A 24550-nucleotide genomic window follows, 5' to 3' on the forward strand; every position below is an offset into this window, starting at 1 on the left:
TGAACATTTTGTAGTCCGCCTTCTGCAGATTGTAGTTTCTATTGTGTTACCAGTGTGACGCTGTAATGGAGTCTGAGTGTAGGTGCAGTTGGACCCTCAGTGCACTGCTTATCTCTTGTTCTAAGTCCTTATTGGTCCTCCTTCACACCTGTCCTTCACCTCGTACCATTTTCCACCAAGAACGAGGAAAAGTGGTTCGGAAAAGCAGATAAGAGTTCATTTTTTTGGACTCTTCAAACATAAAGCAGGTTTATTTAGGAAACATCTTTATCGCTCTTCAGAGTAAACATTTGTTAGTGTTCATCATGTTCCTAATAATATGTCTTAACATCTGTAACAGGCATGAATGATCCTTAGAGATAGCAGTATCTTCAGAGGAAGCTCTGAGTGAGAATTATGGTTTAAACACAGCCCCAACAAAGATGGCGCTGAAAGGGCTCATAAAGCTCTGTGAGACTTTTATTGCTCAGACTCTAAATGAAAGTGCTTCAGGTATCACCAGATAGTACCCAGAGTTGACTATATTGGGACAGCAGGGACATTGGTTAGACAATCTGAATAAATGAGATGTTACTAATGTTGTTTCCCACAGGTGAGAGGAGAGAGGAAAGGAAGAGAGGAAGTCTTATTCTGAAAGTCTTGACTGTACTTTGTGGTTTGGTGACAGAGCAGGCCTAGAGCTGGTTCAGCCTCTCAGAGCCTGATGATGTTTCAAACTCCTCCTGGAATTACAGAGATGTCGCCAGATCACTTCTGCAGTTCTCCATCCATCCACCAGGTGTCCCCAGTGTACCAGCAGTCCTGTGTGCGTTTGTATGAGTGTGTGTCTGCTGCTTGTGTGTGCCTGGTCACTGATGACATCATGTGGTCCCTGCTCTGCGATTGGCTGCTGTATGTGTTCGAGCTCACAGAGCTTCAGAACGTGTGAGAGTCACAGAGCTGCTGCTGCTGATGAAGATGAAGGTGTGGGTGCTGCTCCACGTCCTGTCCTCAGTCCTCTGTGTCTCTGCTGATTGTGAGTCTCTGATTCACTCATGAACTCTTGTATTTTAGCCCTTTTATGCATGGTGAACTGATTTACTGATGTGAGACTGGTTAAGTATTCTCACAGTAGTTTATCTTTGGCAGCACAGAACAGATCAGACACCAGTAACCACACGTGTGGCACTGCTTTAGTTACTAACAGCATGAAAGCTGGGGTGGGTTGTAAAGGGGCTTGCTGTGTTTGTCTGATGTTACCCAAGTTGCCAGATAGTCTGTGTGTGATGTGTCCAGCGCTGGGCAGCCTGAGTAAAGAGCAAGACTTAAAAATCTGAAATAAATAAATAAAAGCTGTGCGACAGGAAGTTACAAACTTTGGTCAAATATGTAACATGTTCTCATGACACATTTTAAAAAGCCAAACAGCGTCACTTTTCAGCAACATTTAAACATATATGTTTGTTGTAGACTCATAAATCAAAGGCAATGATTTTCAGCACTGAAGGGTGTCAGCAAAATACCAAGGTGTGCTAGTTTAAATGAAACAATTGTGCTTCTGGTTGAAGTTTGATGAACTGTCCTGCATGAAAGGATTTAAGCTCTGATACGTGACTGGCTCCTATGAACCTGATGGACACTGACTCCACCCTCTGTTTCTCTCCTCCTAACACCATGAAGCTCTGCATGGGGACAACTGGATCAGCGGCTGTTCAGATACTGATGGCGAGGCCGTGATGATACTTGATGATGAGGCGGTCTGGTACGCCGACTTTAACAAACAGACAGGAATCTATCCTCTGCCCCCCTTTGTAGATCCCATTACCTTCCCAGGTCAATATGAACAAGCTGTGGCTGATCAACAGGTCTGCAGACAAAACCTGAAGACGATTCGTCAGGCTATGAAGGACGTCCCCAAAGAACTGGGTAAACACGAATCACCAGTCCACATGTAAAGAGCAGAAACATTCAGAGAGTGGAGTTCAATGAAACATGCTGAAACATGAAGCATCAGTTTTATGCCAGATAAATGAAGATTTCAGAGGCTGATAGATTAGATCATTAAAGACACTTTAGGTAAACTGCAGTCAACATCAGACTTTTGATTTGTCGATTGTTTGAATTTCAGGATCAAATTCAACCATTTTAAGCTAGCAGTCATGATTGGCTTCATCATGTTCTCATACGTTTTGTTGTCATCATGCCGACAGTGGACAACATACAGTAATTCTTTAAAAGCAGAGAAGCTTCAATATTCACCAGATTTACAGCTTTCAAATAAAATCGCACAAAGATGATCTGAGCAGAAACATTTTCATCACATCTTTGGCAAACTAACAAACGCTGTGACCTTTATTGTCACTAAATTCCAAGTTTGTATTCATATCAGTACTTCTCTTTATTCAGTGTCCAGAATCTACCAGCACAAATCTGCAAATATTTTTCAGAAACGTTTAAATATCAGGAAACACTATCCAGCACCTGATCTCATCAAGATCATGCACACACACGGTGCTGCAGTCAGTGTTTAATAAATCTACTCAGGAAACAACAGGTTTTATCCTCAGTGACAACAACATCCATGAAGACCAAAACATCTGAACTCTTAGAGGTGAAACACACATACAGAACTTCAGCTCCATGTAACGAGCTGCTGAATCAACGACACAACAATAGAGACTAAAAACCTCAGACACACAGGAGTGAAACAGGAAACGCAGAGACCAAACTACCTCTTTATCACATGACTCTGGGGATCTTCAAACATTCAGTTCTCTGTTTGTTCAAGTGAAAACACATCTCACTTCAGCAGACGCTCAGGTCCTCCCAGTGTTTCTGTGCTTTCTCTTCTGTTTTTAGTTTTTAGCTCATAACAGCAATCACACACTGCTCAAAGTGTTTCATCCTATGAGTTAAATTCATTTTAGAGAAAAAAACAACAACAACAGAGTCGGTGCAAGTCCTGTACATACTGACTCTTTGCTGCAATGCTGTTGCATATTCAGTGCAGTGGTGTTGTGAGTAACCTGTACATGTTTGTGCACAGATCCTCCGTCGAGCATGATCATCTACACAGTACTAAATTTGGAGCTCAGAGTCCAAAACACTCTGATCTGTCACGTGACTGGTTTCTATCCTGCTCCTGTCAACATCACCTGGACCAAGAACGAGCAGAAGGTGACAGAAGGAGCGAACACCAGCGTTCCCTTCCCCAACAAAGATGGTTCCTTCAAACAGACGTCCAGACTGGACTTCATCCCAAAGCAGGGAGACGTCTACAGCTGCACCGTGGAACATGTGGCCCTGATGCAACCAATGACCAAATTCTACGGTGAGAAAATTCTAATCAGTTTGTTTTACATTGTACAGTTTGACAAAAACAGTAATCTCAAGTTGCTTTATATTCTAAGGTAAATCAACAATATCAGAGAGAAAACCTTTAACAAAAAGGAAAGTTTTAAGACTGATCTTAATCTACTAGTACTACTATTTGATATTCTACTTTTAAATACTCTAGGAACAACAAGTAGGCCTGCAGAGCGAGAGCAAAGTGCTCTAATAGGGTGATATGGTACTACAAGGTCATTAAGATAAGATGGGGCCTGATTATTTAAGACCTTGTATGTGAGGAGCAGGATTTTGAATTCTGGACTTAACAGGAAGTCAATGAAGGGAAGCCAAAACAGGAGAAATCTGCTCTCTCTTTCTAGTCCCTGTCAGGACTCTTGCTGCAGCATTTTGGATTAGCTGAAGGCTTTTCAGGGAGTTTTTAGGACTTCCTGATAATAATGAATTACAGTCGTCCAGCCTGGAAGTAACAAATGCATGAACTAGTTTTTCAGCGTCACTCTGAGACAGGATATTTCTAATTTTAGAGATGTTGCACAAATGGAAGAAAGCAGTCTTACATATTTGTTTAATATGTGCGTTGAAGGACATGTCCTGGTCAAAAATGACTCCAAGGTACCTCACAGCGTTACTGGAGGCCAAGGTAATGCCATCCAGAGTAAGAATCTGGTTAGATACCATATTTCTAAGATTTTCAGGGCCGAGTACAATAACCTCAGTTTGATCTGAATTAAGAAGCAGAAAGTTAGCGGCCATCCAGGTCTTTATGTCTTTAAGATATTCCTGTTGTCTTGTCTTCTTTCACAGATAAATATAACTGAGCATCAGCTGCATAGTAACGAAAATGATGCAGTGTTTTCCAACAATATTGCCTGAAATAAAAAGTATAGTTTCCAGCACTGAACCCTGTGGGACTCCATGACTGTTTCCAGATGTGAAGGTTCACATTACTCTCTGTGTTTCTGTCTGCAGCTGTGGAGAACTCTGATCTCATTCTTGGACCTGCCATGTTTTGTGGAGTGGGTCTGACTGTCGGTTTCCTCGGTGTGGCAGCAGGAATCTTCTTACTCATCAGAGGAACCGAGTGACAATGAATGGCCGGGGCTGACGTTTGAATAAATCTGAGCAGTTTGTAATCTGATTACACAGATCCTGAAGTTTTACCTCTGCCAGAAGAGAGCATCTTCAGATTAACTGCTGCTCTTTATTGAATTTTTTTTACATCCCGATATTTTATATGCTTTATTACATATTAAACATCAGAGAACAGTGATGTGAACCAGAAGGCTTTTTGTTTCATTAAAAATTTATTGACAAAGATTTGAGTTCATTTATTTTCATCTCAGTTCCTTTCATTTTGTTATCATCTATCCATCCACCCATCCATCTTCATCCGCTTTATCCGAGGCCGGGTCGCGGGGGCAGCAGCCTAAGCAAAGAGGCCCAGACCTCCCTCTCCCCAGCCACCTCCTCCAGCTTATCCGGGGGAACACCAAGGCGTTCCCAGGCCAGCTGAGAGATATAATCTCTCCAGCGTGTCCTGGGTCTGCCCCGGGGCCTCCTCCCGGTGGGACATGCCTGGAACACCTCACCCAGGAGGCGCCCAGGAGGCATCCTTGTCAGGTGCCCGAACCACCTCAGCTGGCTCCTTTCGATGTGGAGCAGCAGCTGCTCTACTCTGAGCCCCTCCCGGATGGCCAAACTTCTCACCCTATCTCTAAGGGAGAGGCCAGCCACCCTTCGGAGGAAGCTCATTTCTGCCGCTTGTATCCGCGATCTCGTTCTTTCGGTCACTACCCACAGCTCGTGGCCATAGGTGAGGGTAGGGACGTAGATCGACCGGTAAATTGAGAGCTTCGCTTTTACACTCAGCTCCCTCTTCACCACGACGGACTGGTGCAGCGTCCACATCACTGCAGCTGCAGCCCCAATCCGTCTGTCGATCTCCGGCTCCCTTCTCCCATCACTCGCGAACAAGACCCCGAGATACTTGAACTCCTCCACTTGGGGCAGGAACTCATCCCCGACCCGGAGTGGGCACTCCACCCTTTTCCGGCTGAGAACCATGGCCTCAGATTTGGAGGTGCTGATCCTCATTCCCGCTGCTTCACACTCGGCTGCGAACCGTTCCAGTGCGAGCTGGATCGTTGTTATCATGTTTTTATTTATTGTTGTAATTGTTAGGTTTTGTATTGTTGATTGTCATTTATGCTTAGAAATATTTAACCATATATCCTTAGAGGTGTATAATCAATTGTGTAGTGATAGGATGTGTGATCTTTAGCAGGCTGCAAAGGCTTGGTGTGTATTCCACACTGGAATGCACACCTACATCCTGGGAGCATGGGAAGAGGTCGTTGTTTTATTGTTTTGTGGCAGGATAAACGTGGCTGTATCTGTTTTAGGCTAAGTGCCTTTTGTTTAGATGAACTGTTGGACTTCCAAACCAGCAGGTTTAGGGAAGTCATTTATGGGGTCACACTCTGACCCCACACACACTTACACAACGCACAGGCAAGGTACTCTTTGTTTGTATGTAGACGTCATATGTTAATGACCCTATGCATATTCATGTCACCACAATAAAAGGAGTGCTATGGGGAACCTGGCGGAGAGTCTGACGGGGGTCAAGTGGTGGAACGACACTTGACTCCAGGCAGGTCTCCCTCATGCATGAGTAACACGAAGAACTTTGCCTACTTGGTGTTCAATGCTTTTGCTGTGTAATTATATTGTCTTCAACGTTCCAGCGAATAGGTTCAAGCTACAAACCTATCATTAATTATTGATGATAAAATGTGATTGCACTATAAGATGTTCTTCTACAACAACCAGTCAGAGTGCAAAGATTCCCCGATTCAGTGTTGTGTCATTGTCATTGCTGGAACAGAAGGCAGTTTGGTCTGTCTGAGCTCAGATGAAGGAAATACTGAAAAGCCCTGTTTTTGAATTCTCACTGAGAGCTCAGAATAAGTTTTCTGCCTTCAAACTACACTTTATTTAACTGTGATCAATAATTATTGATTTATTTAATGATTTACAAGTCCACCTTGTTAAAAAAGCCAAAAACAGATTCTGAGTGATTCATTTAAATACAAAATGAAACATTCGGGTTGACTGAAGATACATTTGAGCTCTGCTGGTGCTGGTGGATGTTTGAGTGCAGAGTTCATTTCACGTGTAAGTTACTGGTTGGGGAGTCCGGTGGAAGGTAATCCATTCGCCTTCTTTCTTTCTTTCAGACCAGTTTTATAGGATGTTCCTTAACCCTTTAAGACCTACCATAGAACCAAGTCCGCCAGAGCTTATATCATATTTTTACATGCTGTGGAGCCATTTTTGGGAGCATTTCAAGTTGCTATACATCAATACAACCATTATAGCCCAGATTTTAATAATATGTATTCATTAAGTGCATAGTAATTACATAAATTGCAAAAAAGTGCAATAAACTACAAAAAAATTGAAAATCGTTTTTGCTTTTTTAACATATATTTCTAGTTAGAGAAATTTAAGAGGCTTATCCCTCAAAACTGTAAATATAAAAAAGTTGCACAAAATAGTTTCCCACCACAGGAAATTTATTTTGAGTGTCTTCATAGTTTTATTTTTGAAATACACCAATTTTTATACACTGCAGGAAAAACGAAAATAAATATTATACTGCAAATTTGCAAAAAAGCAGCATATGCATCAAAATAAACAATTTCCAGCAGTGCAATATGAGTCCTAAGCATCCCAGAAACGACACAGAAAGTCATAAAGTCAAAGATAACTTTTAAAAAGACGAGTATAGGCCCTGATAGTAAAAAAGACTACATTTCCGCGAAAATGACGTCACTTCCGGTTTCGGGCAGGTAATGGCGGAAATGCAAAAGTTCGCGCTGACGTCTATTCCAACGTAGGAAGTGTTATGAACAGCTGATTGGATCGGCAAAGCGTGTTTCTGGAATATTATGTTTTTGTTCCTGCAAGTGCTTTTTATGCAGTTATTGCAAAGCTTTATGTGGAAGGAAACCGTGACCTAGGACAAGCTGATGGCATAAGATGTAAGTACAACTCCTCCGGTTTCATATGCAACAAAAATTATTGCGCTAGCTTACGTGGTTGCAGTGCTACTGGGATTTAAAAATAGTTACGCAAAACAGAGCGTGTCCGCTCCGATCGGCTCTAAAGGGTTAAAGGTGTGATATGTAGAGAGCTCCTTTATTGTCATTGGTGAACTAGTCCAGTGTTATTGGGGTCTAACAACCCAAGGTTGGATCATGTGCAATGGTGGAGATGAGAAAACAGTCACTTAGAGATGAGTCAAATAAAAACCTGCATTTTGAGGTCTAGTAGATTTTTCTTCTTTATATGCTGATCGGCAGATTAAAAAGAATCCAACAAGGCATAAGCTGATGCTTCACAAGTTACCCGACCAATTTTCAACCACTAGACTCTATAAAGCTAGCGTAAAAGGTCAAATTCAGTGAGAGAATTTACTCAGCATCATTACATCAAATATAAATATCTGCTGCCCTTCATGTAGCATCACACTGACCATGAACACCACAGCTGCTCTGTACCAGTCCAACATAGCTGATCACTGTAAACTTTACCAAATCACAGCAATTAAACCAACTATCTGATTAAAACTCACACTAATCACACAAGTAATCACAATAATTTGAAATAGTTTCACACATTTAGGAGTTTCTGATTTATAACTAACAACATCTATCCATTCTCTTCAGCTTATCCAATTAGCATCGCAGAGTAGCTAGAGCCTATTTAAAGGCAGGGCACATCCTGAACTGTCAAAAACAATATAACAAAATATTGTTTTTGGTTTTTTGCATAATTTGATAAAAACCTAATGTAGGAATGTTTAGCTTATTTTAGAGTTTAGGAATGTGTTAGATAGGATATAGAATTGCGAGACACTGACACTGCCCTGGATATAAATAAAGGCCTGACTGTGTCATGAACTTAGGAGTAGATTGTAGGAGACCCTCCCCCAGTTGAACTGTAAAAGTAAGACAAAGAGGAGTTAATGCTGAGTGGAAATTCCCCAGAGGATACCTGGGTGGGAGTCTCAACATTTGTAACTGGATAACTGTGGTCTGGAAGGGAGATGGACTTTTATGACCGGCAGGGAGTCACGTGCACTCACACATACACACAGGTACGCGCATACACTCAGTCACTCACGTGCACTCACATAGGCATACGGATACGCGCACACATGTGCTCGTGCATACACACAGACACAGAGTTTGCAGCACACCGTGGGGGGTTTGATGATGGGGTCGCTTCTATAAAGCTGGCTGTAACTAACAAAGGGGTGAAGATTTTGCAGATGGACATCAGCCTCGTCTTCCCTTCTAGAAGTGCATGCTTAAATGAAGATGAATAAAGATGAATAAAGGTTTTGTGAAATAACTACTGAGTTCCGGTGCCGTCTCTGGAAGCTTCGAGGAATAAAAGAACCGGGGTAAAACTGATTTCGCAACACTAATAAAATATTTGAGCAATTTCTTCCTGGTAACAGCTGATGCTGTGGTCACGTGACCCTGCACTCTGATTTTTACAGCAGCTCTCAGTCAGACTGTGTCATAGCTGGCCAGGAGAACTCAGGAACATGGCTTCAATGTTTTTATGCTTCACGCTTCTCTTCATCAACATCTGCACAGCAGGTGAGATCAATACACTAATCAAACACATGATCAGTCACAGTTACAGAGTGTTCGCTGATTAAAGGAAAGTGAAGGATGAGATGTGATATTATTTTTATTGTGGTTGATGCACAGCAGCATTTTTGTTTGTGACCATCACCTGTGATGATCCCCGTTTGCCTCTCAGGGCTGAAGTTCACTGTTTCAGCTATCATTAAGCTTTACAGCATCACAGCTGGATTAATGAATTCATCCATCAGTCTACTTATTAAACTGCTGAATAAAACAAATAATTTCAGAAAGATTATTTTGCTGCTTCATTTTACTTTGCTCGTATTAAATCAATTATAAAAGTAACGGTTAGACTCAGTCATGCATGCCATGTATTTAACATTTAAGCCTTTATTTATCTCACTGAGATTAAAATCTCATTTGTAAGAGAGGCCTGGCATCATGGTGGCAAAAGTAAAAACATATACAACACATAACAACAATTTAAAACAAATACAATATTCTATACAAACAGGTGAAACTTTAACAATAGCAGATCATTAAGAGTGACAATTGAAACCAGTCACACTGACTAAAAGAGTTATTCTCTTGTTCCTTTAAAACTGACTTAAACTCCTGCAGGGTAACCATTTCTCACAATTTCAGCTCCTTCTGCAGATTATTCCAGGAAACAAGGGCATCCTACAATTAGGAAAAAGACGTTTTTCCCTAATTCTACTCTTATTTTCAGGACAATTAATTGTATGATTGTCGAGAACAAAGGGTGTATTGGTTGTGGTTCTTACCCATATACACACGCACAGATAAGAGGGAACCAGCCCAAGGAGAGATTTATAGATAAAAAAACAACCAATGTGAAAGTCTGCAGATATACAGAAGTGGACATTTATCAGCAGCATACAGAGAAAAGTGATGTAGTCAAGTTCCACAACCATTAATAAAATGTCAAACACAATTGTAAACAGTCTCCAACCTCTTCAAGTACTAAGCAGGTGCATTTGTAAAAGCAGAATCCAATAAAGGGAAAAAAGTTACAGAAGTCAAGTTTTTCCTCACTTATAGAAAGAACGAAAAAAGAATGCCCAAAAAAGAAACAAGCCCTTGAACGTGAGTTTTAAATGACAAATTCTGATCTATAATGATACTTAGATACTCATTAGATGTAACCATTTTAATTTCAGTCCCTTGAATGGTTTTAATCTTATGAAACATAGCTAACAGTCTTTGCACTTTGAAAACAACATGAGTTTGTATTTGTCTGCATTTAACTCGAACTTACACCATAAAAAATGCTGGGTTAAAAATGACCAAATCTGTAACCCCACACTGGGTCAAATGTGGAGCTTCATTTCCTCAGCCTCATTTCAAATAATAACTTCAAAAGATAATATCAAGCATTTTTAAGTAGAAATAACTTTCTTCATCCCAAGCTAGCTGGTGTTATCTGTTAAAATACCTTTAATGAATAGGTAAAGTTCTAAAATAAACCAATAAATTGCATTATCAAAAATAACCCTATGGTTTTCAAACTGTTATAATTCACTTTTTACTTACCATATTTTATATCATAGTAGTGGAGAAGTAGTCCAGTGATATGTGATCAAGTCACAGGCAGTTTGTGAAGACTTCTGAGGCTTATCTTCAACCCCAACAATTGGGTAAAATGTTGACCCAATATTTTATCAAAGCTGCCGAACCTATGACCCAACAGAATTAGTCAAGCTGTGGAGGGAATTGAAGAACCCAGCACATCACCAACCTAACTCCTGAGTCATGACTTTTGAACCAACATTTGGTCACAATAACCCAACTTATGAACCTACGGCTTTTACCCAGAAGTGGAGTTATGAAAATAACCCAGCATTTTTTAGGGTGCATGGAGAGAAAAATGGAAGTGAACAACATCAAAGGCAGCTTAAGGAAATTAAAGAGTTTCTATTAATGAAGTATCTAAACAATAGATAATTGTGTTATCTGCACAAAGATGGAATATAGCATTTGATAAATTTTCAAAAAGGTTATTTTTGTAGAGAGAAAAAAAGCAATGGTCCTAATATGGAACACTGAGTACATGTAGTTTATACAATGAGAGGGGAAGTAAAAATAAAGACAAGGCACTAGAACAAATGACTCATGAAATAAAGTGAGAAGTGGTTAACATCTCTTCTTCTTAACTGTACTTACACAAACAGTGAGACTACACAGTTCTCTGTTTTTTAACTGTACATCTGATTTTTAACTGTACATCCTACACGAATGAAGGTAAATGTCAGTTTATATGCAGAAGATCTGTGTCCTTATTCTACATATTCCTATTCAGGGTCTCACTACAAACACTATTTAATATCCAGTCACACAGAGACTTTTCTGCAACATTGCATTTACACATTAGACCATCACGCGTTACTAACTAACCAAAATACATTGTTTTGAAATGTTGCTGCAACAAACAGGTATGAATTAAAGACATAAACACGTGGATGTGTTGTCCTTTATTCAGACAAACTGAGGTCGTCATATTTGGACCTCACAAAAACTTCTGAAACATGGTGTCTAACGAAATACTGGACAGGGTTTTTCTCCATTAACACTTCGAGGACTCTTGACATTTTTATATATCCTTCAATGCACACATTAATATTTATGTAACCCATTCTGGTTTCTCCAAATTTAAAATGCTTCTCCTTGCATACATATTTGAATAATCAGGCCCACTATTGAGAATATTATTAGCACTTTCCTTTTTGCTAAAGTAAAAATTCGGGCTGGACCCTAGTGACCCTGAATCCTCCCTTAGTTATACTGCAATAGAACTTAGGCTACTGGGGGATTCCCATTTCTTTCACTTGTGCATTAAACTATCTCCTGTAGTTTGTGTTTTGTCTCATCTGTATTGGTTCTCCTTTTTTGTTCTTCTTTACCATAACCAGCCATGGCAGTGCTTCTTCCTGATCCTGGTTCTGTTGGTTGTTTCTCTCTCTTCGACTGTTTCCAACTTTGCACATCTTAAGATTGCTGGGGTTACCTCTCTAATATTATAGGATCTTGGTGTTTTTGTGAATCATTTTTATGTATATGAAATTGAATTGATACCATGTTGGTAAGCTTAATGATCTAACTAAGGTGAAGATATGATGATGATATCATTTCAACAACCTGCTCTTAAAGGTTTCCCAGACTACTACAGGAGAGTGATTCTCTAATCTTTGTGTTTCAGATGGATATGAGTGTTACTCTTCAACTCGCTGCCTGTTTAACTCCACTGAGCTGCAGGACATCGAGTTCATCAGATCTTACTATTACAACAAGATAGAGTTTGTCAGGTTCAGCAGCGATGTGGGGAGGTTTGTTGGATACACTGAGTTTGGTATAAAGGAGGCAGAATACTGGAACAAAGATCAGGCAATACTTGCTCAAATGAGAGCTCAGAAGGAGACGTACTGCCAACACAACACTGACCTCTGGTACGCAAATGTTCTTTCTAAATCAGGTGAGTCTGTATTTCTGTGACATCATCAGATTGTCATATAAACCTCATCACATGATGCCATCATTGACAACACAACTCCTGACTGAACTCTCTGCACATAGTTTAAAGTTAACACTGCTGAAGGTTTAATCTGATACATTCAGTTAAAACTACATAATCTCTGTAGTTCTGTAGCCATTTCAGGCTTGTTATATTTATAAAGTCACTTCAGCTTTATTGTGTTGCAGTTTTAACTTTGAATGAAATAAAAACATTCCTCCTCCTCCTGATGTTCCAGTGAAACCATCAGCCAGACTTCACTCCACGATGGCTCCTGGTTGTCACCATCCTGCCATGTTGGTTTGCAGCGTCTATGACTTCTACCCCAAACAGATTAAAGTGAGCTGGTTGAGAAATGGACAGGAAACAACCTCTGATATCACTTCCACTGAAGAGTTTGCAAATGGTGATTGGCTCTACCAGGTCCACTCCCACTTGGAGTACATGCCCAGGTGAGTCCAGGTCAAACCTGGGACCAGGACTCTTTGTTTGCCTGGACAGTCTGACCACGTGTGCCCTCTCCTGGATAATTCCACTGTCAGCACCAAACTCCTTCAATGGTGATGTTTGAAGGGTCTGATCCTTCAGCTCAGGCTGTTAACTCTGATCTTTGTCCAAGTTTTCTTCTGTGGCTCCAGCTCACTGACTTTAGTTTGAATAACCATAACATCCCATATTCACAGCTCAGCCTGTGAAAGCTGTTCCCTCTTCCTCATTCCTGCTAAAACTGAACCCATCCGAGTTTCCAGTTTCTGCAGAGCCGAGTGTTTCAGCAGGAACTGTCTGAAAATTGAGATCAAAAACAGGAAGTCCCCAAGATTGTGTTTAATATTGTTGAAAGTTTAAAACAGGACGATTGCTGATTCAGTTATGTGAACATTTCCATAATTTCTCTTTTCCACACCTTTGTGAGTCATGTCCATGATATAAAATGTGTTACAGGTGATCAGGTAACCATCAGCTGATCACACAAATCAGATAAATCAGATAAATATCAGTGATGTTGGTTTGTGTTTGTGTTGAAGGTCTGGAGAGAAGATCTCCTGTATGGTGGAGCACGCCAGCCTGGATAAACCGCTGATTATTAACTGGGGTAAATACCTGTCTGTATCGACACACCTGTACACTGCCTGTGTGTCCGTTCACCTGTGTGACTCTCACCTGTGTGTCTTCAGTCCCGCCCATGCCTGAAACAGAGAGACTGATCATAGTTGGAGCCATAGGACTGATCCTGGGTCTGATCTTGTTTGTGGCTGGAGTCATCTACAGGAGGAAGAGTGGAGGTCAGACCAGCACTCACTGAAACACCAGTTTAAACCAGACTAAAACCAGTTTATCCCAGGCGAAAACCAGGTTAGATCAGACTAAAATTAATTAACACCAGACTATAGTTGCAACAAAGAAAAGAGAAGCTGTGACTTCCAGAAGCTAATGGAGCTCCTGAAGGGCTTCAGTTAGTCCAAAGTAAGGATAACTTGGACTGATTGGATCAGTTGGATTGTTGGGTTTAAGTTTTAGGCAAAAAAACATTAGAACTGTGACGTGTCAGTTCAGCCTGAGCCATCACCTTTGACCTTTGACCCTCGTTCTCTGTGTTGCAGATACATCTTTGGCTCACAGGTTCGGTGAGAAACAGGCAGAGGACTGGAACAAAGATGCTGCAGCTCTGAGCTTGTGGAGACCTCAGAAGGAGATGTTCTTCAAACCCGACTCTGAGCTCTGCTTCACAAATGTTCTGCCTAAGTCAGGTGACTCACTGTTTGCTGCTGATGGTTTCGTCTTTATGTAAAACTAGTGTCGTCTGCAGTTCTGCTCCTTTCACAGTAAAACCGGGTGTCTCACACACAGTCCACTGGAAAAAAATATTCATAATTCAACTTCATCAGTGAGACATTAAAACTGTGTGAGGGTACCAGGTGTTTCTAGATCTGAGTGAGATTTGGTCTCATGGAGAATAACGTGTTCGGGTGTACATGTGGAGGTTTTATAAAAGCACTTTTAGTGAAGATGTCTCAGCTTCTTCTTCATGTGTTCAGCTGCCAACAGCTGGCAGTTTATTATGTGTCAAAGTTTCCCTTCTGTGTTCAGACTGTTTTTATTTTTTATGTTCCAGTGATGCCATTGGCCAGGCTTCACTCCATGACGCCCCCTGGTGGTCGTCATCCTGCCTTGGCGCTCTGCAGAGTCTACGACTTCTTCCCCAAGCAGTCCAAAACCAGGTGTTGCTCCAGGCTGCTTTGATTTATCCTCATGATTCATTTGAATAGATCATAAAAGATTTCTAGTCTTTGTGCCGGCACATCTGCTGCTACACACCAGCAGACTGTGGGGACCAGTTTGGAGCTGTTGGTTAAAGCAATACAGGTCCTGTTCTCACGATGAGCCGTCTCCTTATTTTCTCTCTCTGTGCCCCAGGACTGATGCTGGTTCCCAGTAGTGGATCCTGATTGTAGACCTGGAGCTGGTTCTGCTTCTGTCTGATAGCTGGAAGCAAAAGCAGCAGCAGCAGCTGGCAGCTCTGTGTTTGATTCAGGCTGTTTGAGTCAGGCTGAAACTGGACTGTGGTGGATCTACTGGAGCCTCAGTGGTGGAGTCATCATATAGTGTGTGCAGAGTGTTCTCAGAGTCTTTACAGCTGTCTGACAGCAGGACAGCGAGGTGTGTGCTGGGAAACTGAGTGTCTGATTGCTTTGTTTGGATGTAAGGCTGGAGGGGGTGGAGCTCTGTGGGTGTTTGTGTGTGTGACTTTCCAGTGTCATCACACACACACACACACACACACACACACACACACACACACACACACACACACACACACACACACAGATGGATGCAAAGATGAAACCACACTCTGAGTTGTCAGCTGTTTGTTGTATTTTCACTTCCTGTTCCTTTCCTCAATAAAGCAGATTCCACAGTCATGTGATCGCTGTCTTCTTTCAAACACTGTAAAAGACGTAGGGAAGTAGTTTTCACTCTTCGTTGTGTGTCTGTGTTTAGTTAAGCTGCTCAAAAAGAAGCACAATGTGTATCCTCTTGACGGTGTTGCTCCTGGATCATCAAACTGATGCCGGTCCAAGTGACCAATCACATTGTGGTGATATTACAGTTTTGCAGTGTGTAAACACCATCACACAACACATCAAACTCTAATCCCAAAACCGCACTACAGCTCTGTAAGCATAATAACGATCACATCCTAACCCCCAACCCTGACTATAAATCCCCCTTTTCCTGGGTGGACATCAGCAAGTTTTTTTCTTAATTGTAAAATATGACTATTTATTTAGTCATGATTAGTTACTTGCAATGCTGAACATAGACCAGCTTTAAGTAATTATGATGATCCAAAAAAACCCAGTGTGGTACTTATGCTACATAGTCTTTGTGAAAGGTTAAAAATGTAGTTTTAAGACATAAATATGGATTAAAATAATAGTTAAAAAGTCAAGAGATATAAAAACGGTGCATAAATTCTGGGGATTACAGTTCAGTTCATGTTTTAATGCAAGTTAAAAAAATGGACACCACCGTGTTCAGATTCCGTTTTTATCTAATTACACTTGAAGTTTTATCAAACTGGATTCCCTAAAGATGCCACAATGCTCTCAGGAAGAAGCCTCATAGGGAAGCCTGCAGAATAAATCCTGTAGTTGACGCTTTAAACAAAGTAGTGATCCGTGCCTCTTTATTTTATTACCCAGGTGGAGTAATTGTCCTCAAAATGACTCCTATGTAAAACAGTAACAATGATAAGATTGTTGTAAACATGTTAAAGTAAAGCATAACTTTGGAAACTGATTAAAAGTAATCAAAGTTGGTAGCTACCCTTGTTGGTAGCAGGTAAAGTGAGCTTCAAGTACAGTAGCTTTGCTAATGATGCACAAATGGTATTTGTAACAGTGAGGTTAATCAGGCTCATATATCTTTTCAATTTATGTTTTTTACGTGTGTTTTGAGGTGAGACGCATCTACCATTACCAATGTACACATTGTTTAATAATGGCTTTATATGAACGGTTATTTACAAGTTACTTGATATGAGTTCGAGTTTATTGTATTCAGTGATAAAAGTGATATGTTTAAAGTAACCTGAGCAAATACTAGAGATGGACCGATCCGATATTACGTATCGGTATCGGTCCGATACTGACCTAAATTACTGGATCGGATATCGGAGAAAAATAAAAAATGTAATCCGATCCATTAAATATCACGAAAGCACCTCACAAAACTTGCAACACGCCGTAACTCACCTCAGAACGTTAGCACGTCGGAGCATAGCATGTGGAGCTTCGCTAGCAACCCGGCATTTCATCTCCGACAAAGTTATCCCCGAGAGAAGTAAAGCAAGTGTGTAAGTCCATCTCTGAATGTTTGTAAAGCATTCCTGCGTTAAGCTTAACAAACGACTGCCTCTCTTGCTGCTACTTCAATCATGAAACTGCTTAACGATCAGCTGATCGGCTTTTCTGTCGCAAGTCCGTCTCTCTTGTTTGCTTTTGGCCCACTTTGCACCAGAAAGAGGAAACCAGCGGCTGAACAACAGCAGCACGTTTAAGCTTGATCAGCTGTTGTTAGAATTTATTTAATATTACTTTCTACTCGAGGATCTTTTTCTATGTAGCTGACGCTGGTCACTGTGCAGGGGCGGATCTAGCAAAGTTTAGCCAGGGGGGCCGATAGGGCATTAACAGGGAAAAGGGGGCACAAAGACATACTTTTCTTTCTTATTCTCATTTAAAATGTCTAGCTTTTAATAAATAATTATCTGACACCCAAAGTTTTAATTTGATGCAAAATGAATAGAAGTCCATTACTGTATATAGTAACTATTAAGTCTAATATACCCTAGTAAGCTATAGTACTTTTTCCTTTGGGAAGGTACCATCTGTGCAGTCTGCAATTTTGTTGAAGAAAGATGTTGAATCTATTTAATATTTCTTGAAAAATAATTGATTTCTGTGCATTTTTTTTCACACTGCATCAAATTAAAGTTGATTACGTCGATTAAGCATCATGAGGTGGAGCGTGAGGGGTGGTTCCCTATTTTTTATTTTTTTATTTTTGTTGTTGCTGGGAGTTGGAACCCTATTAGTTAGGTTGCTTAATATTTATGCTAAGTACTCTTTAAAATACCAGAATAGGGAGGATGGTGTAGGTTTAAGTTTATTAGATTGATCAGTATTGCTGAACTATGAAATATTTTTTTTTGCATACAGGTATAACAGAATAGCTTTAGTGTAGTTGTTGTTTTAAACTTGAGTATGAACTTATACAAAATGCAGCAAGATATTTAAAAAACAGTTTTGTTGATTAAAAAACACTATATCGGATTCATATCGGTATCGGCAGATATCCAAATTTATGATATCGGTATCGGACATAAAAAAGTGGTATCGTGCCATCTCTAGCAAATACTGGTTTACCATAATCAGTGTGAGCAAATGTTCAGATTAGAGTGATTACTTTAGTTTTCATGTAATCTAATAAGAAATACTTTTGTCTTATTAACAAACAATAATAAATATTCAAAACAGAACAAACTGTTCATTTGTTTCTATTTTTAATATTGCAGTTTTTAAAATTTAACTCCATACAACATTTGTCAAAAACAAACAAACAACTAAAACATTTTCTTGTTTATGTTTAAGTTTAAGTTTTTAAAGAAAACACCTTCTTAAATGCAAAAATATATAAGTAATCTCGAGTCAAAGGCCAAAGTCAATTAAAAATAGATATAGACACAATCACCCCAACAAACAAGGAAATAATTTTTAGAAATTAGAATAAAACTTCCTGTTCCTGCTTGCTGGACAGTCCACAGTGAGGTGCTTTATGTCTTTTTTCCATTAACAAGTCCATTCATAAGCCATACATACACTGTGTCTTTGTGTCAGGGGGAAATTTGTATCTTAATATTGAAATACTGAGTACACAGAGAGTGTGTGTTAGTACAGATGGTTATTTACTGCACAGCTGTCTGCATGAACACCAGAGAAGAACCAGATTCAAACCTGCAGGCTCATTTCATGTCTGTGTACAGAGGTGCTGTGTGGACCACATTTGAACTGTTGCTTTTTTCTTCATGGACAATTTTAAACAGATGATCATTTATTAAGAACAATCATATATTTCTTACAGCAGTGTGTGACAAACTAGATATCTGTGTTTAATATAAAGTGCTGCGTGTCCATCAAACACTGAAGAGCTGCTGGATTCATTGTTTCCTCCAAATGACAGAAAAGTCATTTTCATGTGACAGAGCGACGATGCAGTGGAGTCTGTTTCTGCTTCTTCTGATGGGTGAGTGATCATTTTACCAGGGCTCCTGATTGTTTCCACCTGAAATCCTTTAGTTTGATCAGGACTCATTAAACAAATGAACTCTTACTGAGAAAATCAAGGATTGACCTGTAAACTGGACAGTTTGATGGAACATGAGTTTCCTGCTTGTATCAGCAGATATCCAACAGTATTTCTTCTGTTTCAGGTCAGTGTGTCTTCATCACATGTCGCCTGTATGAGTACCACTTTATTAAAGAAGAGATGAGCTGGGATGAAGCACGGGCATACTGCAGAGAGAACTACACAGACCTGGCCAAAGTGTTTGACCTGACAGACATGAGAAGACTTCAAGACTCTGCACAGAGTCAAACACAAGCCCGGATTGGACTGTACAGCGAGCCAGGAAGAGACAACAGGAGGTGGCACTGGTCTCTGCTGGGGGAGGAATACACTGAAAATAAGAGCGGTTGGACAGCTGGAGAGCCAAATGATAAGAAATACCCTGAGAACTGTGTGAGGACAGGAGACAAGTGGGTAGATGTTCCATGTACTCACACATTTCAGTTCATCTGCTATGATGGTGAGAATATGTGGACAGTAATATGATAATACAATATTTAATAATGTTATAATCTAGTTTATAATCTGAGTTATATCACATGTTCCTGAAAGAGACAGTTTGAAGAATGAAACAAATTAGCTGATAAATATGTTTTTGTGTTTTTCTGTTGACTCGACAGAAACAATGAAAAACAACAAAACCTTTCATTTGAATGAGACGTCTGTGACCTGGACTCAGGCTCAGAACTACTGCAGACAGCATCACACTGACCTGGCCAGTGGACTCGATCAGATATACAGTGAAGAGTTTAAGAAGCTGCTGAACTCTAAAGCCCCTAAGGTGAACTTGTGGATCGGCCTGTTCAGAGACAGCTGGAGGTGGTCAGATGGGAGTAACTTCTCTTTCAGATACTGGGACATGGACTCATTTAATGATGGACTAAACAACAGGAAATGTGCTACGACTCTGTTAGAGAGATCAGGAAGATGGAGCTCTGCTGGATGTGACCACAGAAAGCCTTTCTTCTGCTATGATGGTGAGTTTACACAGATTTATCTCAGCTGTTTGTCCAACAGATGAAATGCTGGAGTCACTGAGAGGATTTAGGTCAGTATGTTTCTTCAGCCACTTATTTCTGCAGGTGAAGATGTTTAGCTGATGGTTGGAACAGAGATTTCTCTGTAGAGCTGCTGATTCATCTGAAGAATCACTGAAATGTTTTTTCTTTGTTCTTTGTCTAAAACTGGACCTACCATACTGTATCATAGTCCTGGGTCTTTGTCCGGGTTTTGTGTTTATTATGGTTTTATGACTTGTTCTTTTGGATTTCAGGGATTTGCATATTCTAGCTTTGTATGAGTTCTTAAAATTGCTTTTGAGATTCCAGTATTTACATTTTTAGTACTATATTTCTTGTTTTTCATGTTTGTTCCCACCATTTCCAGTCGGTCCAATAACCTACCCAGTTATTCTTTCAGTCCCTTTCTGTTCTCTTTGTGTTCTGTCTCTGTGGCTGTTTACTAGGGGTGGGTTTTTATAATCGATTCATCGATTAAAATCGATTCTGGCTTGGATAACGTAAAATCGATTCATTAAAATCCTGAATCGATTTTTTAATATAAATTTATTTTGCCCGAAATGCCAGAATCTCAGGTGACATCTCACAAAATTTCAACAACCACCAAACAGTTAAGACAGTAAATGAGAGCAGGTACACGGATTCTGCACATAGACTTAAACACACAGCGTGACCCGCGGATCAGAATCAGTTAGATGTCGCCTTTCTCACGGTCGGGGCTGAAAGCCGACAGCTCGCTGATTCTGATCTGTCGGCGGGTCCGCGCTGTGTGTTCACGCCCTTTATGAGCTGATTCTAAAGCTGTTAGTTTGATCTCTCTCCAAACAATACTGACAGAACCAGCAGCAAAAGAAGATCCAAACTACGCTTCACATAAACATCGTCATGAATTCACTCTGACTTTTACTGTTTTGCTTCCATCGCGATGCACAGCTCTCTCTCTCTCTCTCTCTGTACTTTAAGAACAGTTTCGCTTTCTTCATTATTCGCTTGCTTGTTAAGCACAAGTCTACCGTTGTTTACAGCGCTGTCAGCCGCTGTTTTTTTCCCTTTTACATTCTTCCGAAAAGAAAACCTCATTTCTGCTGTTCAATACTGAACAAATTTAAACTTTTTAAAATTATTCAAAATGCAAAATGCTTAGCCGTGTCTCTAATAAAACCGCTGTAACGTCAGAGGTAATGTTCATTAATTAATGGTTTTCTTTCGTTTTTGATGTACTGCAGAATATTTTTATAAAATCCCAGGCCAGAAAAAATCGCCTTCATGTTTTTCTGTGTTTTATCTTCAGCTACTTTGACACAAAGGCATCTGCTGTGACGCTCACACCTTTGATAAAGTCTTGCGTGTGTCAGCTTCCTTTTTATTGATACAAAAATATGTAAATGTACTGATCTGAATTATATTTCTGACTGTCAAAATTTCCCACATTTAAATCGAATCAAATCGAATCAAATCGAATCAAATCGAATCATGGATCGAATCGATTCGGGACCTTGTGAATCGGAATTGAATCGATTCTAGAAATCAGTGACGATACCCAGCCCTACTATTTATGCTTTTAGTCCCATCCCTGTGTTTTCTGCCTGTGCTGACTTCAGTTTTGCTTCCTTTATCCCAGTGTGCTGCCATCTTGCTTTGTATATCTGTTTTACCTTGGATCTTTCAAGTTTCCAAGTTTTTCCTTTGTTTGTTTAGTATTTTGTTTGACATATTTTGTTCCAACAAATAAAGCTGTTTCTTTCGAAGCTGCACAAGTGCACAATGGCATTCAGCTTTAACTCATTTTCATGTTTTCTGTGATTTTATGGCAGATAAGCTGATTTTGATCAGCCAAAACCAAACCTGGGAGGAAGCCTTGAATTACTGCAGACAGAAACACAATGACCTGGTTTCAATCAGGAACTCTGAAGAGCAGAGATGGGTCCAAGAAAGAGCCAAAAATGCCTCGACTCCTTTCGTGTGGCTGGGACTGTACTACGGCTGTGCTGCACGTTTGTGGCTTTGGGTCACTGATTATGTAGTGTGCTATGAGAGGTGGGCTTCAGGGGGAAGGACTGAAGACTGTGGCATGTCTGCAGCCATGACCACAGGAGGGCAGCACGAGTGGGTCAGTCAGAGGAAAAATGAGAGATTTAATTTTATTTGTATAAAACACTAAAGTTTAAACCTAAAGTCACTTCTTAGCTGCACATGTAGATTTTCTGGGGTGAACTCTGTGTTTCTGCTCAGTGTTTACAGTCTCTGGGTTTGAAAATGACCAACAGATTGTTACCTGCAGCTTAGACATTTGCAGAGAGCAGTCTGTGTTTCATGTCCTCTCCTTTACCAGAGTCAGGAGCATCTTGGTTTCTTCCTTCATTGTTGCTGGATTGGTTCATTATTAAACTGTAGCAGGATGTTTGTTGTATTTAGTTCAGATAAGGTGAAGGTTTTAATGTTTCTGCTTCATGTGCTGTAAATCTTTGTATCGCACCATTGTATCCTCAGCTTGAATTACAAAGCCTGTCACTAAAAGCAGGTAAAACCATGTTTGTGTCATGACTCCATATGAGCTCTATAATCTGATCTTGTGTTCATGAAGACAAATAAACCTTCATTTAACCAAGTCTGTCACTGTTACAGCTTTCACATTAGCTAATGCAAACAGTGCCTCTTAATGATAAGACCAGTTAAGAGCAAAGTCAACATGATGCATTTTTACAGCTGGTTCCAAGCCAGTTAAAGAAAATGTACATCCAACACATGCAATACCACAACTACCTGGATTTACAGGTACAAACCACATACATCATAGTATATTATATTAACTGCAGCTAATGCTTTCCATGTGGCATTAATGTAATGATGAAATGTATCTTCTGTGTTGAGCACAGGGGGCGTGTCCAAGTGAAGCCTGTGTTGAGGCCCAAAGAAACCCATAGACCAAAGACAAATGAGGCCTTGTTTCTTTGAAATGATGTCACTGCCTCATTATGTGATTTGAGCTGTTGAAAAGACAAAGATCTAGATCGGAGGTGATTTTAGGAACTTCACAAGTGTGCATGGCCGTTGGAGGCAGATTATGGAGCCACCAAAAAGACAAAAAACATCAGTAGTTTGGAAAATTTTGACGTGCTGACACCCGGTTATAACGGGCGGCAGCATAAGTCTTAAATCAGTCTCATAGAGCTTTGTTAGTTAGGAGTGTGTATGTGACATCGGACCTCATATGAGTGCTCTGCAATTGATACATCGTTATGTTTACATGTCACTCGCACTGCGCAAAGTCACGTCGGAGTAACATCTTTTAAACGTTCATTTTGGACTTCCAATTTTGGTCCACTAAAGGTTTATTTTGTAACACCGGTCAATGTCTTTTTGTGCATGTGTATTGATTTTGGCATCACTGTTTGTTGAATAGGCATGAAGCCAAATCAAAACTCTCAAAAAGCCATTTATACAGATTCCAAAAGGCTTCAGTTTGTTATAGGAGTCAACGTGCCGCATGGAATTTGGTCCAGGACTTACATACGTGCGTTGAATTAGGTGATTTTTGCTTCGTTGCTGAAGCTCGTAAGGGTCAAAATATTTCAGAAAATTTTGGATGAGATTATGGTCGTGACAGACGGCGAGCCAACCACTTTGCAGAAATTCACCACAAAAAAGATACACACATCAGTCTGCAGCACTGACAATCATCTGCACTTCTTTACATTCCTCTGTTAGTCACTGCTGGATGAAGCTTTCCTCTCCTCTCCACCTCACAGTAACATGGCCCAGTCAGAGCGTCTCTACACTGCTGCTTCAACCTCAATGGATCACCAGGACACAGCTCATCCTCTCTCAGCACACACACCATCCTGTTTACCATGACCTCCACCTGCAGAGAGAAGAAGGAAGAGCAGAGGATATAAACAAGTGTTTAAGTTCATGAAAAGGTTTTTCACTCCTAGTCTTAGTTTGGACTTTCATTCATTAGAATAACCTCGGTCTGTCCACTCTGAGCTCTTTAGGAAACCCCCAAAACAACCCCAACAATCCAGATGTAATGGTTCCTGCTATTCACTGAAGGAATTCCGTCCAAACAACTGGTCTAACTAAATTCTTCCTCACCTACAGATTGTGTTCTTCACTGCTTTAAACTTGGAAATGAATGCAGTCATTGGTCTGCATGCTGCTTTTTTCAGAGAGCTGATTGGCTGTTGACAGTGTTTGATCAGAGCATGTGAGCCGTTACTATAAAGTGACCACAGAGGTAGGAAGGTCAGGCAGAAACAGGAAGTGTTTGTGTCCAATCCTGAAGCTTGTCACCATTCTCCTCTCACAGCTTCACTGAGAAGCTGCAGCTTTACAGGAAACACTGGATCTTTGTTTCATGCTGACTGTGTTTAGTACAATACTGCAGAAGCACCACAAACTCAATCCAACACTCTACTGACCACAGCACCTCCAGTCTGCAGTCTGGACTCTCCTTAAGCTCACACAGCTGCTTCACATCTGGTTCCTGCAGGTTGCAGTTTCCACTCATGTCCAGCTCTCTCAGATGGGAAGGGTTGGACTTCAGCGCTGCTACCAGATAATCACAGCTGATCTCTGACAAACCACAGTCCTTCAAT

At 40.4% G+C, this 24550-nt stretch overlaps 4 protein-coding genes across 8 annotated transcripts in view; 3 read left to right on the forward strand and 1 right to left on the reverse strand.

Moving 5' to 3' along the window:
* The first annotated feature begins 908 nt into the window (after positions 1-908).
* On the forward strand, positions 909-4647 carry LOC120729372 (RLA class II histocompatibility antigen, DP alpha-1 chain-like). Its single transcript, XM_040024902.1, has 4 exons — positions 909-1015; positions 1660-1905; positions 3026-3310; positions 4300-4647. The coding sequence occupies exons 1-4, from the start codon at positions 952-954 to the stop codon at positions 4413-4415; spliced, it is 711 nt and encodes a 236-aa protein (XP_039880836.1). The 5' UTR covers positions 909-951; the 3' UTR covers positions 4416-4647.
* A 4241-nt stretch (positions 4648-8888) lies between these two features.
* Positions 8889-15446, forward strand: LOC120729371 (H-2 class II histocompatibility antigen, E-S beta chain-like). The gene is made up of 8 exons (XM_040024901.1): positions 8889-9005; positions 12214-12486; positions 12764-12977; positions 13551-13618; positions 13701-13808; positions 14127-14273; positions 14639-14744; positions 14941-15446. Exons 1-8 carry the CDS (start codon positions 8951-8953, stop codon positions 14960-14962), a joined length of 993 nt encoding a protein of 330 aa, XP_039880835.1. The 5' UTR covers positions 8889-8950; the 3' UTR covers positions 14963-15446.
* Positions 15447-18398: 2952 nt separating this feature from the next.
* Positions 18399-22560, forward strand: LOC120729369 (macrophage mannose receptor 1-like). The gene is made up of 4 exons (XM_040024896.1): positions 18399-18831; positions 19019-19393; positions 19554-19910; positions 21767-22560. The coding sequence occupies exons 1-4, from the start codon at positions 18762-18764 to the stop codon at positions 22111-22113; spliced, it is 1149 nt and encodes a 382-aa protein (XP_039880830.1). The 5' UTR covers positions 18399-18761; the 3' UTR covers positions 22114-22560.
* The window catches only part of LOC120729370 (ribonuclease inhibitor-like), a 28825-nt gene continuing 25595 nt past the window's right edge, over positions 21321-24550 (reverse strand). For 3 of the 5 annotated variants that reach the window (XM_040024897.1, XM_040024898.1, XM_040024899.1), the window contains exons 7-8: positions 24382-24550; positions 21321-23814 (exon numbers count right to left, since the gene is read on the reverse strand). In XM_040024897.1, coding sequence (XP_039880831.1) covers positions 23644-23814; positions 24382-24550 — 340 coding nt within the window. In that variant the 3' untranslated portion in view covers positions 21321-23643. Of the gene's footprint in view, positions 23815-24373 lie in introns of those variants that run through there. The other 2 variants (XM_040024900.1, XR_005694920.1) reach the window with 2 other exon arrangements.

This window comes from Simochromis diagramma, unplaced genomic scaffold (assembly GCF_900408965.1).
Source record: "Simochromis diagramma unplaced genomic scaffold, fSimDia1.1 OVJJ01000368.1, whole genome shotgun sequence".
NCBI lineage: Eukaryota > Metazoa > Chordata > Actinopteri > Cichliformes > Cichlidae > Simochromis > Simochromis diagramma.

Excerpts from the sequence above, each read along its gene's own strand:
- LOC120729372 (XM_040024902.1), top strand. The coding sequence starts at position 952 with ATGAAGATGAAGGTGTGGGTGCTGCTCCACGTCCTGTCCTCAGTCCTC. Across the intron at positions 1,906-3,025 it reads GGACGTCCCCAAAGAACTGG|ATCCTCCGTCGAGCATGATC; the intron begins GTAAACACGAAT and ends GTTTGTGCACAG. Across the intron at positions 3,311-4,299 it reads ACCAATGACCAAATTCTACG|CTGTGGAGAACTCTGATCTC; the intron begins GTGAGAAAATTC and ends TTCTGTCTGCAG.
- LOC120729371 (XM_040024901.1), top strand. The coding sequence starts at position 8,951 with ATGGCTTCAATGTTTTTATGCTTCACGCTTCTCTTCATCAACATCTGC. Across the intron at positions 13,809-14,126 it reads CTACAGGAGGAAGAGTGGAG|ATACATCTTTGGCTCACAGG; the intron begins GTCAGACCAGCA and ends TCTGTGTTGCAG. Across the intron at positions 14,745-14,940 it reads CCCAAGCAGTCCAAAACCAG|GACTGATGCTGGTTCCCAGT; the intron begins GTGTTGCTCCAG and ends TCTGTGCCCCAG.
- LOC120729369 (XM_040024896.1), top strand. The coding sequence starts at position 18,762 with ATGACAGAAAAGTCATTTTCATGTGACAGAGCGACGATGCAGTGGAGT. Across the intron at positions 19,394-19,553 it reads TCAGTTCATCTGCTATGATG|AAACAATGAAAAACAACAAA; the intron begins GTGAGAATATGT and ends TTGACTCGACAG. Across the intron at positions 19,911-21,766 it reads GCCTTTCTTCTGCTATGATG|ATAAGCTGATTTTGATCAGC; the intron begins GTGAGTTTACAC and ends ATTTTATGGCAG.